The sequence below is a fragment of the Erpetoichthys calabaricus genome, chromosome 4, assembly GCF_900747795.2.
Source record: "Erpetoichthys calabaricus chromosome 4, fErpCal1.3, whole genome shotgun sequence".
Taxonomy (NCBI): Eukaryota; Metazoa; Chordata; class Cladistia; order Polypteriformes; family Polypteridae; genus Erpetoichthys; species Erpetoichthys calabaricus.
The window spans coordinates 191639670-191657169 of NC_041397.2; the positions used below are offsets into that span (position 1 = coordinate 191639670).

Consider the following 17500-nt stretch of genomic DNA (forward strand, 5'->3'; position numbering starts at 1 on the left):
AAATCCATCAAGTGCTTCCAGTAGAACTATTTGTACATAAGTACAATTGCCTCACTGATAAGTTGTACAGTGATCCCTCGCTATATCGCGCTTCGCCTTTCGCGGCTTCACTCTATCGCGGATTTTATATGTAAGCATATTTAAATATATATCGCAAATTTTTTGCTGGTTCGCGGATTTCTGAGGACAATGGGTCTTTTAATTTCTGGTACATGCTTCCTCAGTTGGTTTGCCCAGTTGATTTCATACAAGGGACGCTATTGGCAGATGGCTGAGAAGCTACCCAACTTAATTTCTCTCTCTCTTGCGCTGACCATCTGTGATCCTGACGTAGGGGGTGTGAGCAGGGGGGCTGTTCGCACACCTAGACGATACGGACGCTCGTCTAAAAATGCTGAAAGATTATCTTCACGTTGCTACCTTCTGTGTGCAGCTTTTAAGTATGCTGCACGGTGCTTCGCATACTTAAAAGCTCAAAGGGCACGTATTGATTTTTGACTTTGTTTCTCTCTATCTCTCTCTCTCTCTCTCTCTGCTCCTGACGGAGGGGGTGTGAGCTGCCGCCTTCAACAGCTTTGTACCGGCGGTGCTTCGCATACTTAAGCCAAACAGCCCTATTGATATGTTTGCTTTCATCTCTGTTTCCTTTGAAGAGGAAGATATGTTTGCATTCTTTTAATTGTGAGACAGAACTGTCATCTCTGTCTTGTCATGGAGCACAGTTTAAACTTTTGAAAAAGAGACAAATGTTTGTTTGCAGTGTTTGAATAACGTTCCTGTCTCTCTACAACCTCCTGTGTTTCTGCGCAAATCTGTGACCCAAGCATGACAATATAAAAATAACCATATAAACATATCGTTTCTACTTCGCGGATTTTCTTATTTCGCGGGTGGCTCTGGAACGCAACCCCCGCGTGGAGGAGGGATTACTGTATTACAGTTGTAATATTGCACAACGTAACTAACCCCTTATGCTTTTATTGTATATTTTTCATTGTTTTTTTTGTATTATTATTGTTTTTATTTTACCATTTTATAAGAATATGTTTTATCTATCTATCTATCTATCTGGAGGATTTTCATATTGAATCTCATTGTACCCTACAATAACGGAATTCAACAGAAGAGAGCGCGTATTTACAAATGATGACAACTGGCTTCTGGTTCAATTTAGACTTCCAAGTGCTATCTTCTTGGAGCTCTTAATATCTTTTTTTAAGGTGAAATGCAGTAAAGTATATATATTACATTATACAGATAAATTTTTAACTTCATTTAAATAATGTATACCATTAATAAATATTTAAACATGTGGACACAGTGGGCAGCAGTAGCGATGAACTGGCACCCCGTTCAGGGATTGGTCCTGCCCTCGCGCAGTATGCTTGCTGGGGCTGGCGTGACCCTGGATGGATAGATGGATGGAATAATTAAACATGTACAGTGGAACCTTGGGTCACGAACATCTTGGACCACATACAAATCGGGTTACGACCAAAAAGTTTGCCATACTTTTGCATCTGTTCACGACCACACACTCAGGTGACGAACAAGCCAGTTTCCCTTCCGGTTCGTACATGACGATGATTTCCGCGCGTGTTCAGTCTCTCCCTGTGCATTCCCTGTGCAGCGAGAGAGCGCAAGCGAATGAGCGAGAGAGCGAGCGTATATTTATTTTACATACAGCTCGTATGGTCCGGAACGGATTAATTGTATTTACATACAATCCTATGGGGGAAATTACTTCGGGTTGCGACTTGAGTTTTGGAACGAATTATGGTCGTGACCCGAGGTTCCACTGTACTATGAAGATATTTCAATGTTCCTTAAAGGTTTTGAAGAATTGTTCTAAGCATACAGATGGCTTGACATTTAGTAAAGAGTTGATCGTGTGGAGATTGGTTATGTGGAGAAAGAAAAGGAATGACAGGAATTGGGGGTTAGTACATTTGAAAGAGACAGTACTGCTGCATCAAGTTATTTTATCTAGGGTCATGCGCAGCTCAGCAAGCATCTTGCGGGAGGCAGAAGTAATTTCTGAACAGGGGATAGCTCGTTGCTACTACTGCGCCACCTTACCCCGTGTTTAATACATGCTTTAATTCCTGTCATGAAAATGACATCAAGTTTACATCTTAGTATTTAAATTATTCAGAGAGCTGTAATATCATGAATGAAATGTACTGTGACTTGTCAGCGTAAGAGAGAGCCCATTTTAAGACGCACGTAGTGATTCACACACAGAGTACATAGAAGAACACATAGAATACTAAGCATTTAATGTGCTACTTTAGTTACGATGGGATTTGATTAAGATGAAGTTTATGATGTTCTACTTAAATGACAAAATAAACTATGTGATTATGGTGGAAATTTCAACCATTTTTTTGCACTGTGTACATGATTTTTTTTTTTTTTTTTTTCCTTTTCTTTTCTCTGCACCCTAATACACTTTCATATGACACTCGGATGGTGGGCTGCGACTCGCCTGTTCACAGCAACTTTGATATCTGACCACTTTTTTTATTTTGGGCACTGTACAACTTTCTGAACTTGAACTTTCAAGTTTCTCCGCCACGCTATGTCACTCGATCAACTTTCTTTTGTTGTTTATGCCACTGCTTAAACCTGCCTCCACTTGGTATTCGCTGAAATTTTTCTTTTTTCCCAATGCTTTTGCCATTGTCTTTTCTCAGAACGTTGAACTTAAGAGGCAATTTATATTGATTTGCATATTCAAAGAGGCACAATTCTGGGTGGGATGGCAGGAGTGTGCATGTGTGTTACATTTTACACTGACCGGGATTTATGTAGCGGAAGAGCGTGGAAGATGGTGTACACACAGATCTATGAATCTGGATTTTTCTTAGTGCTAGCACACATATCTGTTTTTGTCCGTACGCCATGTTTTAGTGTGAATTCTATGCATGGCCTTATGAGGCCCCTGGTCTGTCTTAGAAACTATTCTTTACCTAACATATATAGTTAGCCTTTGCTTCTTTTTTGTTTTCCAAAAAATTTCAGTGTTTGGATTATTTTTCATATGTAATTTCTTATATTTTTGTTAAGGTCAGAATTGTTGTATTACTGCCATCTTTAAGATTTTGTTATGTTTAGGCACACATTACATAACCTTTTATTAAGTGGGATTGAGACAGTGAAATAGTCCCCTAAAAGCTTTTCAGTAAGGCATCCACAATTATTTATAACCTGTGCTACTTTTTAGAGATCTCAAATTAGCAAAATTATAACATTTTTAGAGACTCATGTTGGATTTGTACAAAAATTGATTCGATTGTTTTAAAGCAGTAGGGGCAAGGGGTTATCATTGAGGTGTTTTCCATGGGAAGTTCGAGTTGTGCAGAAGCAGTGGGGGGTAGGTCCGTGAAGTCTACATTGCGGCTGTTTTTTCCACATGTACACCACAGACCTTTGAGGGAATGGTGGGGGAGAGGTTGAGGGAGTGAGAGAAATACTTTTATTTCGAAAATCCACAAATGCAGGTACTTTACTGTTTTAAAGTTTGTGTTTTTCTGTACTTGTTTCAGATTTGGTATACCATGCCACTTTCTTACAGACAAATCTAGGCACCTTATTTGCCTCATAGATACCCCCACAGAATTTATGTAGTGTTGTGAGAATATGGGGTCAAAGCTGTTGACCCTTCAGCTGGCCTTTTGTTAAGGTTAGAGAATTTAGACAACACATATAAGCTGGGGAAGTAATTAGCTGTGTTCCAGACCTATAGTAAATTTCAGAGTAGTGTTGTGATTACGCATAAGGTTTTTGTAGCATTACGCAACCCAAAAGTTATCAGGCTTATTTATTAATTTAAAAAGAAAGTGAAATGTTTAAGAATTGTCAAGAAGCCTTATTTTCATTAGACAACAATGCATTTATATTCATCACACTACAACTATTCAGTCTGTGGTTAGCTATAACTTTCATTTTCATATAAAGTAAAATGCTTCCAAAACAAAAGCACTTTTGGCTTGTACCCTCATTCAAATTTGGGTGCCATTTATTCAGAGGGAGAAAAATTTTAATTGAAGTTAGTATGCAAAAAAGAGATGAAATCCATTTATGTGCACTGATTTGTTAAAGTTATGTTTTGTTTTTTATAGTGTCAGTACAGTAAACACACAGTAATGTGATAGGTCTGATGCAGGTAATATACTAGGTAATATTTTCTTTTTGCACTTCATTGTTTTTATATCATTGCTTTTCAACACTCTACAGGTTTAGACTTTCTAAACAGCTTTGCTCTTTCTTGTTTTGACACCTAATATATTCATTCACTTAAAGGATGCATCATTAAGTTAATTTTGTTATCTCTACTTGGTATTTTAATTACCTACATTTTCTTAAACTTCACCATATCCTGATATATACTTACTTGCCTGCATGCTTTTTCTTTTTGCTATTGATTAAATACAAGTATTTTTGCAGTGAACATAAGTATGAGATTATAATGATTGTCTTTTTGTCTCTGTAGTAGTCAAATTTGCCTTGCTGGTAAACTGAGTTGCAATAAATATGCTTGAAAAGTAGCATTTTGAATACAGCTGTTAAAGTCATGAAGTGACAAAGCCAAACCATGCAGCAATATAGCTAATTCTTTTAAAGGCCTATTTTTCACATATAGTATATACATCATCTCCACAATTATTGGCACTCCTGGTACAGATGAGTTAAAAGGGTTATAAAAACCATCTTTTGGTGAATTACCTTAATCCCATGCTTTATGTCCATTTATAGCCGTGGCAGCCATGTTTTATCAGCAGTGGTTACAGTTCAATTGTTGACATTTAACATTCCTGATTAGCATTTTTTTTAAGAAACATTCAAGTTTGCAGAATATGTATAAGGTGGCTGAAAATGTGACAGCTTTGGCTGAAGTTGAAGTGACAGTCTGTCTGTGAGAGATTTACTAAAGCCATGGCGAATGACATTTGGCTCCATCCAATAGCTGAAAATCATATCCAATAGACACAATCTGAATTTTGTCCTCTTTGGTCTTGAATAAATACAGATGGGTAGTGGAAGTTGCTATTCCCATTTATATTGTGCTTTATGAACTTTGGAAAACACTGCACTGTACACTTCTGTAAGTAGCTAAAGTACTAGGGCTTCCTGGGGCAGTTGCTGCATGCTATATTATATCTTTGTATTGTGGAGGTAGTTTTTGTGCTTACAATTGATATTAAGTTGATTCTATTTAGTGTGGGCTTGATACACTACCATTGGTATGTATCTCCTCTCCAGTCCATTTTGTGATTTTCAGGGATAAAATTTTAATGTATGCTTAAGGTTTGGGGAGTGTCTAGTTTGGGAGACTAAGGCATACAATCTCATCTGTTTGCTTGGACTGTGATCTGTGCTGAACTCTGCCGAGTTGTTAACAAAATAGCACCTAGGATCATGGTCCTTTCCCCGGAAAAGATTGGCTTAGTCCTTCAAAGTAAATGGTTTGCATCTGCCCCAGGAGGAGGAGGTACGATAACTTGGGCCCTTTCTTGTGGATGCTTGAGGCTAGAGAAGATTGTGAGGGTGTAGTACAGCAGTTCCAGTTTTGTGTGCATGGTACAGGGTCATGATGGTGAAGCAAGAGTCCTTGAGCAAAGCACATGTTTTACTGGCATGATTACATCGCCATTTTCATCAGTCCTCATGGGTTTTATGCAGTGATCAAAAGAATGAGATTGTGAGTAACAAGCATTTCCAACTGTTGCCATCAGGCAAAAGATATAGGAGCATCAAAACAAAGACTAATAGACTGAATAACAGTTTCTACCCTGTTGCTATTAGGGTACTCAATTGCCACCTAATCCCCTCCAATGCAGCAGTGCAAAAGATGACATCTTGTGCAATAGTGTTCATGTGCAATTAAGGTCTTATGTTGAATGTTTGTGTTCTACCTTATTTCTTCTTATCCTTTCTTAATTATATTTATTTTTTGACACCGCAGGGACTGCACCTAATTTCGTTGTATTTGTTACAATGACAATAAAAATATTCTGATTCTGAAATAAGGTTCCTGTGCGGTTTTGGTATGCACTGGTTGTGATAGAATAAAGAGACCAGCAACAGTGCAGTGGAGTAGTACTGCTGCTTTTCTGGTTTGGGAGGAGCCAATTGATGAGGTTTGGACATGTTCTTAGGATGCCACCAGGCCACCCCTCATGGGAAGTGTACAAGACACAGAAGAGAGACAGCCAGGAAGGTTTATATTTCTTTATTATTCTGCTAGTGACTGGTTTATGGAGAACACTACTGGGAATAGGAAACCCTGGGCGGTATTCCATGAAGTACATTTATGAAATCAAGAGAAGGCAGAATCCGTTTTATTGACACAGTGGTTTTGTTAAATCAGTATTGGCTTAGGCAATCCACAGTTATGTATGTATTAGTTATGTATTACATTATTTATGTATGTATATTGTATTTATTAAGCCCTGTGGAACAATTGCAGACAACTTCTGTAGTGGCTCAAAAAGTCAGAGGGAAGTGTTGAGTAGGTTAAGTACCTGTAATTTTAAGTGTGAATCTAATGGGATTCTAGAGTATTATGGTATAGTTTGTAAAGCAGAGGGTACCATTTAGAATGGAGTTTTATTTGATTTGTTATAAAATAGAATAACATGTATTAAAGCGAACAGCTTTCTTGTGAACAGCTGAACTAGTCTCACAAATGGTACAAGTCAGTAATAACACAAAAAGAAAATGCATCCACTATTTAGAAAGCAAGAGTGGTGGTGTATAATCTATAGCAAACCAATTAAATGCCTAAGCACACTACAGTTCGAAATCTGTGTTTTACATAAATGTTATATTGTCAAAAACGGGTCACTAATTAAGAATTGGGTTAAACTGAAAACCTGCAGCCACTGTGGCCCTCCAGGACTAGATCTGGAGACCCCTGGTGTAAATCATCATCCATTCATTCATTGTTCTTTGTTACTGAAACATTACATGCAGGAATAAAAGCAATAGCTTTCATAGTGTGTGTGTGTGTGTGTTTTGTTTTTTTTCCTTATTTTCTTTCTACAGTATTTGAGTAAACTGCATCACTGGACATTTTTTTTTCTCAATATTGACTTTGTAGTTTTATTTAGCAGGTAAAATGTGCACCAAATGACTGTATGAAAGTTTGTTTTGAATAATTAACTTATGGTGTTGTGTTATCTTATCCAACTTAGTGGTCTGTTTTGTCCTTGGGTATGTACTGTGTCTTGCCACTTTAACAAACAGCAGTTTGCAATGTTTAACTTAAAATGTTTTCCAAGTTGTGTGCATGAAGTACTGGATTTCTTTATATTTAAAATTAGCAATGAAAGGATTAGATATCCTCCATGCTCAATTCTATGACTCTCAGACTGAGCCAGAAAAGGTGCGTATATGCAAGTACATAATTTGGGACTATTACAAATGATGAAAATCATAAACGTATATGTACATTTATTATGATCTGTGATTTGCAAAGGTAATGAATTAAGAGCTTTGTCTTTCCCTATACAATATATAAAACAATCAAATTGAGAGGGATGGAGGGAGCGAGAGTGCAGTGTTTACTGATAGACAAACGCTGATGCCAGCAAGGCAGGCAAGGTTTTGAACACAGCACATATAGTGGAAACTCAAGTAAAGGAGGCATAAAATAAAAAATGTTTAGAAAAAGTGTGCTATTTGAGATGTTTCTTTAAAGCATAGCTGTTTATGGAAATTATGTTTTTGGGGAAAAATGGTTTCATTTGGTAATATTTCACATTGTGAGAAAATGCATCACATTTATGGTATATATGGTGTTGATCTTTAGTGTCGCCCAGACCTAAACCCATTCTCCTCCAAATTACTGTTATTGGGGTTAAGGAAGTACATTTGCCTAAACATTAAATCCTAAATCATTCAATTGAACCACCTTTTGTAGCAATAAGATTTACTACCTATTTGGGGTAAGTATATTCCATCTTTGTAACATTGCTTATTCTTGTAGGTTTATTTGCACTGGATTGTCCAGGTTAATCAGGTGATGGTCATGCACTGCAATTTTCAAATGCTGCAGATTTTCAGTCTGATCAGGACTTTAACTGATTCATTGTAGGGCATTTAAATTTTTGCCTCTCCAAGGTAAATTTGATCATGTGTTTAGGGTATTTTTTAATCTGACCTGACCTTAAAACCTTGTCTCACTGACTTGCTTTTATATAGTTCTTTTAAAGTAATGACTTCTTTCGTGCCATCCTCCTATAAAGGCAATGTTATACAGAGCTCCTGGTATGGTTTACTGGTGTATTTTGCTCTAGTCTCAGCTGTAGAATTCTATGGGTCCTTCAATGATATTGTTATCTCTGTAACTTTTCACAGATGGCCCCTTCTTGTTTGAGACATACTTTTCTAGGCAGCATGTGATTGATTTAAGATAGCTTCCAGTTTCTGATCATTGAAACAACAGTGCTCCCTGCCCAACATTTTGTATCATTTTTCTAATGAATTGTTTTTTTCTTGGCCTTGTTTGTAGACTTCATTTTATCTGTTGTCCTTTAGGTTTATTTCCATAATATTGCTCCTTTTTACTGGTGTTTTATACATAAAATGTGGAAGTTATTTTAAAGAATGGATTGAGCACAGTAGTTAAGGTAATTGTCTTTTTGTTAGGGAATAGTTTCTCACTGCTGTAATCTTCGAGTTTTCACAATACAAGGATTGACTACTTATACAAATGGCATATGTTCCTTTTATTTTCCTTTTTTCCCCCATAAAACAGTACCACATTAAAAATAATTTAGAGTTTCGTAGTTTTAAAATATCATACAGAAAAATATTTTCATACTGGATTTATGTAGTCAAATTCACTGAAGCTGACATTCCTTTATAGATGTTTACTTCTGTTACGTGTCACCATTAGGCAGGAACTTGTGCAAGTTATACGAGTCTTCATGATTATTCTTAACATTGTTATGCTTGAACAGTGTTAAACAATTAAAGTATAAACATAAAAATCAATATCTGTTTGGTTAAAATGTTTAAATGTTGTGCCAGTAAATGTTTCAGTATTTTTGTTCTCTGTTCACAGAGGTCAGGCAGTGCTGGGATCTATACTGTGTTCTCGGGGTGGAACATCCTGTTGTCCCCCGAATTGGTTTGGTTCCTTGCCATGCCTGGTGGAAGGCGGGGTCCGAGTCGGCAGCAGCTGAGCCGGTCAGCATTGCCATCTCTACAGACTCTTGTAGGAGGAAGCTGCAGCAACGGAACTGGCCTCAGAAATAGGTATTTTGTATTTTCTAATATATAATGGTAATTTTGAAATGGTTTCTGCTTAGAAAATGTATTATTGGTGGCAGGATTTTACATGAAACAAGAAACATTTCTTTATTCTGATTTTTTTTCCTTTACCTACACTTGGGTTAGTCATACATTTTTACAGTTTTTGGAGTTAATGTGAAAGAATTGTGGATGACTTAAATTAAATGTGTTCAGCTAGATATATATCCTTTCTAAACTTAAGAACAAGCTTGTGTGATATTTTTGTGTTTAATTTTATGAAGTCTATTTCAGGAATGTAGAGTGGTGCTGTGTTTAGCACTAGTGCTTTACAGTTTTTGCGTTGTGGGTTATGCTCCTTGTGTGATATTTCTGTTTGTGTTCATTTTCCTGTAGTTAAACTGATTCATTTCAGACATTCCCAAAAGCGTGCAAGTTAGGTTACTGACAGTTCTACATTTGCTTTGTCGGTCTGCTTTAGTGCTGTGTATTGGCTCACTACCAAGGGTTTGGTCTTGCCTTGTACCCAGTGCTGCGGGAATAAACTTTGCTCCCTAACAACCCTGAATTGGATCAAGCAGGTTTTAGAATGTTGTGTTATCTGTGTTTCATGTGAATTTTTACATACTGTTACAGTATATATAAAAACTTCCTCCAGAAACTCTTTTACTGAAACTTTCCATAATCGTGTGAAAACTATCCTTGGCATTTAAAATTATTTTAGATCTTTATATTTTTAAAATACTAGGGGGCTTTGCCCCCTGCTCGCTTTGCTCGACCACCCCCAAACCCCCGGGACACACTACGTGCCAGCCGCTTTGCATCTCTGCCAATCGTGTTGTGAAGGGGGGGGTGCGCTGAACACACGCTAAGGAGATGCGGTCAGATCAGTTGCTGGCTGCATGTCGATCATTTAAAGCATGTACAGCAGCTGTCCTTTTGTCTCACTGCCTTCTCTCGCGGGACGTTAAAGTGTCTCCGAGAAAATCATGTATCGTCTCATTCCAAGCCTTCCAAGATCCTCCTTACTGTTGTTTTGCACTTATTCTGCCCTTAAATTGTAAGACTATGATATTGATGTGTCAGTGGCATACATGTAGTGTCAATCATCCTTTCTCAAACATACATAAAATGTTTCTTTAAAAATGATAGGTTTGACTTGTGCTTAGAAAACTATTGGTAATATCCAATAATTGTACTTGAAAACTTATGATTTTTTTCTTTTTTTTTTTTTTTTTAAATGATGCCTCACATTTTGCATGCCAGTGTGATTGTGTAACATTTGTATCACTCCCTGCACTATTTAATCATTTTTATTCTTATCCAGGGTGTGTGTTCTGTACACAATGCCTTATTTAAAATAACTTTCACATGCTTCTTCCATCCATCCATAGTTAGTTATTTTCTTGTTTTTCTTTATTTTATTTCAAGACGAAGACCAGTAGATTCACCTAAAAGTAGTGGTCCAGTCAACATGAAAAGCAACACAAGGTTGAATGGTGTCTCAAGAAATTGTTGAAAAACTAAAGTAAATAAATGATTTATTAGACCAAAATGGGAATAATTAGTATTTGAGGGGCGTATGACGTGGGGGTACAAACATTCCTTTGGTAGTGATACAAGCAATACATACAGGTAATGGTATCTTCCGGCACATGTTGTGTGCATCTATGTCTTCCAGAAAAGTGGTGGTCCAGGGAGGTTTTGAAACAGACAGTTGTTGCCCTAGAGCAGTGTTTCCCAGACTCGGTCCTGGTGAACCCCTGTGGCTGCAGTTTTTTGTTCCAACCAGCTTCTGTTTTTAATTGAACTCCTGGGCTAATTAAGTGAACTGATATTTCCCAAGTTCTGTGTTTAGGGAACAATATAGAAATTAGAAAACTAAGTTTGCTAAAAAAAAAAAATAAATTCAAATGTACCAAGCAGTTACAGTGCATCCGGAAAGTATTCACAGCGTATCACTTTTTCCACATTTTGTTACAGTAATCCCTCCTCCATCATGGGGGTTGCATTCCAGAGCCATCCGCGAAGTAGAAACCATATGTTTAAATGGTTATTTTTATATATTTTAAGCCCTTATAAACTCTCCCACACTATTCACGCACAATTATACAGCATAAACCCTTTGTATTCTCTTAGATATTAGGTAAGATTCGTTGAAATTATGTATGTAAACACTATTTACATACAGTAAAACCTAAATATTATTTTAAAGATATCGAGCGTCTCCAATATCACATGTTACATTCATTACGACAGACAGGCCACCAGCAATAAATACGTACAATGCAAGAAAAATTGTATACAGTAAAATATGTGTACACTAAACTATGTACATGTAATAAGTACTGTACGTAAATAATTAATTATGGTTACTCACCAACAATGACACGACGACTTGTCCGATAACGATGAGTTTAATTTTACTGCACAACAAAGGATAGCGTTACAGCTCTTCTAAAGGAGCCTCTTGAGGCGACTGTTTAGCACCGCCGTTGTTCTTCTTCCAGCACTCTTCAATCCAAATCCCTAAAGCACATTCCATCCAGACTACTGACTTATCACGTCCACTTGCAACTCGTTTTGCACCCTGGTTAAAGGACACTGCAGCCGTAGATCTTATATGCTTTTCCTCCTTTTTAAATAAAAAGAATCATGGACTCATTGATGCTGTAATGGTGTCCTGCAGCGGTGTAGCTGTTTCCTTCCTTCAACATATCCAAAACTTTTACCTTTTCTGCAATCATTTGCATCTTCTGTTGGCGCTTGGACACGGCCCCTGAAGCAGTAGCAGGGGCACGTTAATGCTGAATGAGTGAGATTAGACTTCCTGGTTAATGCAGCACTCCGTCGCTGAGCAAATCAGCAGCACACAGGAACTTAACTGCATGCTCTGATTGGGTAGCTCCTCAGCCAATAGGATCTCTTGTATGAAATCAACAGGGCAAACCAACTGAGGGAGCAAGTACCAGAAGTAAAAACACCCATTGTCCGCAGAAACCCGCGAAGCAGTGAAGAATACTCATTATGCATTTAGATATGCTTACATATAAAATCTGCGATAGAGTGAAGCCACGAAAGACGAAGCACGATATAGCGAGGGATTACTGTATATTACAGCCTTATTCCAAAATGGATTAAATTAAATTTTTTCCTCAGAATTCTACACACAACACCCCATAATGACAACGTGAAAAAAGTTTATTTGAGATTTGTGCAAATTTATTAAAAATAAACAAATTGACAAAGCACATGTACATAAGTATTCACAGCCTTTGCCATGAAGCTCAAAATTGAGATCAGGTGCATCCTGTTTCCCCTGATCATCCTTGAGATGTTTCTGCAGCTTAATTAGAGTCCACCTGTGGTAAATTCAGTTGATTGGATATGATTTGGAAAGGCACACACCTGTCTATATAAGGTCCCACAGTTGACAGTTCATGTCAGAGCACAAACCAAGCATGAAGTCAAAGGAATTGTCTGTAGACCTCCGAGACAGGATTGTCTCGAGGCACAAATCTGGGGAAGGATACAGAAAGATTTCTGGCCATCTAAACTGAGCGATCGGGGGAGAAGGGCCTTAGTCAGGGAGGTGACCAAGAACCCAATGGTCACTCTGTCAGAGCTCCAGAGGTCCTCTGTGGAGAGAGGAGAACCTTCCAGAAGGACAACCATCTCTGCAGCAATCCACCAATCAGGCCTGTATGGTAGAGTGGCCAGACGGAAGCCACTCCTTAGTAAAAGGCACATGGCAGCCCGGCTGGAGTTTGCCAAAAGGCACCTGAAGGACTCTCAGACCATAAGAAAGAAAATTCTCTGGTCTGATGAGACAAAGATTGAACTCTTTGCTGTGAATGCCAGGCTTCACGTTTGGAGGAAACCAGGCACCGCTCATCACCAGCCCAATACCATCCCTACAGTGAAGCATATGGTGGTGGCAGCATCATGCTGTGGGGATATTTTTCAGCGGCAGGGACTGGGAGACTAGTCAGGATAAAGGGAAAGAGACTGCAGCAATGTACAGAAACATCCTGGATGAAAACCTGCTCCAGAGCGCTCTTGACCTCAGACAGGGGCGACAGTTCATCTTTCAGCAGGACAACGACCCTAAGCACACAGCCAAGATATCAAAGGAGTGGCATCAGGACAACTCTGTGAATGTCCTTGAGTGGCCCAGCCAGAGCCCAGACTTGAATCCGATTGAACATCTCTGGAGAGATCTTAAAATGACTGTGCACCGACACTTCCCATCCAACCTGATGGTGCTGCAAAGAGGAATGGGCGAAACTGGCCAAGGATAGGTGTCCCAAGCTTGCGGTATCATATTCAAAAAGACTTGAGGCTGTGATTGCTGCCAAAGGTGCATCGACAAAGTATTGAGCAAAGGCTGTGAAAACTTATGTACATGTGATTTCTCAGTTTTTTTTATTTTTAATAAATTTGCAAAAGCCTCAAGTAAACTTTTTTCACGTTGTCAATATGGGGTGTTGTGTGTAGAATTCTGAGGAAAAAAATGAATTTAATCCATTTTGGAATAAGGCTGTAACATAACAAAATGTGGAAAAAGTGATGCGCTGTGAATACTTTCCGGATGCACTGTATATAGGAATAATGTATTTTTTTTTCTTTTTAACAGTATTTTCATCTTGATTTTCATTCTACTTTTCTAGGTCTTCTAATTGTTTAATTAATCCATTATTTACTGATTAGTGGGTCGGTTGCTAAAGTACTTTCAGCCTTTGATTATTTAGTATTGTTTGCCTGCGTGTCTGCTCTGCTCGTTTTAAATTGTCATTATTAAGATGCAACAAAGGGGGAAAAACTGCACAGAGAAAGGGCAAAGTATAATGAAATCAACAAAAGAGAGTTAAGTATTTAAATCTATAGCAAAAGCAGAAATATTTCTAAATGTCTTATAAATGTAAAAATCATGCTGCTATGCTTTTCTGAATGTCGAATAAAAGAAAAAAAAATACCAGCTAATTAAATGAGATCAGTGCTATCAGGTGTTGTCACTGATTAGGAATCCGGTTGGAACAAAAACCTGCAGCCACAGGGGTTCACCAGGACCAAGTTTGGGAAACACTGCCCTAGAGTGACCTTTACAGTGCTGAATAGATTCCAAAATATGGTGGTCTAAGAAGTGGTGCCAGTATCACATAAATGTTCCTGTAAGATGATGTTGAATAACACCAGGACTCTGTTCTGTTGGAAAATATCATCAGACATTCTTTGCAGGAGAGGTGTTTTGACTGAAGACAGATTTTGTAGGATGGTCAGACAGCCCCTGATATTAGCTGAGGTAACCACCTAAATTTGGAGGTGTTGCACTTTAAGACTTCAGGTGACTTGTCTGTCAAGAATGTTTTCTGGATTGTACCATTGCTGTATTGTGTCCTGGTATAATAGTGGTGCTAATCAGCTCCAGGGCAGAAGTGCAACTGACTATGGCCAGTATTAGTCCAGACACAGTTGTGGTGTTGTTTAATGACGAATAGCACAGAGGATCCTGTCAAATGAGTTATGTCTATGTGGGTTGTTAGCCCATAGTTTGAGGTATTCTCCATTGTAGGTGCTGTATATTTTTGTAAATAGTGAAAGACATTGTGTTTGTCTGTTGCACAGTGCATTAGATCTTCCATTATGTCTTTTCACCTTAACACTAGAACCTTCCTTCTAATACAATTACATTAGTATTGTTTCGCTATTGCATCTATATGGCCGATGTACTGAATGTCTTGATATGCTAGAATGATCAACTGGACTCTCTTAATTATATATGTCACTGACGACTGTTCAATAAAAGTATATTTGGTGTATGATGAAGTGACAATACAAAAATTCCTAGTCCATTTCATAGAAAACGGAGTTAGTGACAATCTAGTGTATCAGTTACTGTGATCATAACTGATATGGAAATATAATTATTTGCATATGTGCCCATCCTGGCTTCCATGCAAATTGAGCCAAGGCTTTTGGAATAACTGTGTATGCTGTTGCGTGCATGAGACAATGTATACTGTATGTATACATATCAGTTTAGAGAAACATAACAACTTGCAACTCTTAATTACAATGTAGCTTTTTTTCTCCAGTTACCAGTGGAAATCTTAAATTGTCAGTTTTGCTAAATAAGAATGTATATTTTATTTATAAATGTAAAGTTATTACTTACAGTCCCTGGATAAACATGAAATGTTTACACTTTTCCCTCCATAAGCTGTTTTTTAACAGTATTGTTATTGACAAATTTATCTTATTGGAAGATTGGTATAATTTCAGCATAGACAATTTGCAATTACACTAGGGACTAGTGTGTTCATTTGCAACAATTATTTTTGTGTTCTCAAGCTTCTCGTCTTGGTAGATGCCTTTAGTTACTTTAGGGTCATTGCATGTCAAATCAACCAATTTTCCAGAAAACCCATGCACTTTGGTCTCAACAAATTCTGGAAAAATACCAGTTTTACCCACATTATCCAGAGGACACCCTGTAAAATTATTTTGATGTAAGATCAACACTTTCCAAGATAGACCCAATTTTGTGAGGGAAAGGTTGTCAAATTTGACACTAACTTTTTTTTATCAAATTCACAAGACCATATCTCAAGAACTAAACCACCGGAGGCTCATATTTGCATACTGGTAACTTTACAGGTATAGTAAATAACAACATCAAAATGTTTGGTCCAGACGACACCAATTGGTAAGAGCAGACCTTCAAAATTGGAAAAACAATGTTTTGAATCTTTGACTTTGCCATTTTTAGGCTTTTAGAAAGCATACTTTTGGTACAACCTGCTGAGTTTTTTTCCCTGTTTAGATACCTACACAGGACTTTTCAGTAGGCTATAAACAAACAAGAAACTGCATCAAGGTTTGACCAGCAGACCTCACAAATGTGAAAAAAAATCATTTTGGGGCTAATTTTCAGACCAGCTAAATGTACTGTAGGAATGTCCATACGTTTTTACAATTAGTTTTTCCTGTATGCTACATGGTCACTTCTTTCTCAAAAAACAAGTCTTACTTTTCCTATATGAATCTTTCATTTTTATTTTCCATTCTAAACATGGGTTAAATGCACCATTTGTCAGTAATGATAATCAAGTTTTTTCATCACTAATTTGGGTATAGGATTAATGGGGAAAAAAATAAATCACCAAGGGCACATTAAGCACAACACATGAACAACTGTTGCTTGATTTATCATTAAATACAACAGTAGTCATTATGATAAGATTTGGACATAAGTCTTCTTTTATTGGGAACAAAGTGAGGAAAACGTAAAAATTTATAAGAGCTGAGAGTGCAGGAACTGTGTCTGACAAAAGCATTTACACGAATGAGAGGTGAGAGGACTGTGAGCATGGGCCGTTAACTGGAAATGGTTGAGAGGAGGGTGGAACCCCCTCTAACAACTTGAAAAAGTCTCTTGGCAATAGTCTCGTCTCATCTCAAGATTTTCTTTTATAATAGAGGATACTGATTTATCATTAAATACAACAGTAGTCTTTATGAAATAATAATATCTTGGTATTGCAGCAGCAGGAATGTGACCCATTTCATTTCTGTTTCAATCGTAGTGCGGAGTGTAGGGCATCTTTGTCTTTGAGTTTAAGATGGTACTGCCTCCCACTGACAATTGTAGATTGCACTAAGCAGCACAATGTCACTCAACAAATATAGTCTGTAGGTGGCCAATGGAAAGACTGTGCAGGATAGTTTGGATGCATGAAACATATCAGGATGTCTGATTCCACTTCACTCTTGTCATGAATCACACCAATAAAACGTTTTTCATTATACATGCATACAACATAGCTTCCAATGGTACACTGGTTTAATGTGAGGGACACTTCTGATCCATCAGGAGTGAGATTGTGAGAGGACAGGATCTCTGCTGCTGCTTCAGTGGTGAATATTCGGACAGTCAATTGAATGTCTTCACTAGATACCCAGCTGACTTTGAGTTTGCCATCTTCTGTAGGGATTTAACAGTGGTATTCTCGAGTACCAGATACTCTTTTGGCCATGGAGAATTGCATTCTCTGTTCAGTAACATGAGAGAGAACATTGTCATTTGATATGAAAAAGCTTGTCATTTTTTTGAAAACTTACTGATTGAAAACTCAATGATTACTATTATTGACATGTGGCACATTCAGCTTCTAAGCACAAGGACAAATATGTGCTTATAAGGCCATACATTGCTAAACCAAAAATTCAAATTAAATTT

At 37.7% G+C, this 17500-nt stretch overlaps 1 protein-coding gene across 1 annotated transcript in view; it reads left to right on the top strand.

Moving 5' to 3' along the window:
* The window catches only part of tmem39a (transmembrane protein 39A), a 94360-nt gene that overhangs the window by 22235 nt on the left and 54625 nt on the right, over positions 1 to 17500 (top strand). Inside the window, exon 2 of the mRNA XM_028800100.2 lies at positions 9074 to 9267. Coding sequence (XP_028655933.1) covers positions 9155 to 9267 — 113 coding nt within the window. The 5' untranslated portion in view covers positions 9074 to 9154. The remainder of the gene's footprint in view (positions 1 to 9073; positions 9268 to 17500) is intronic.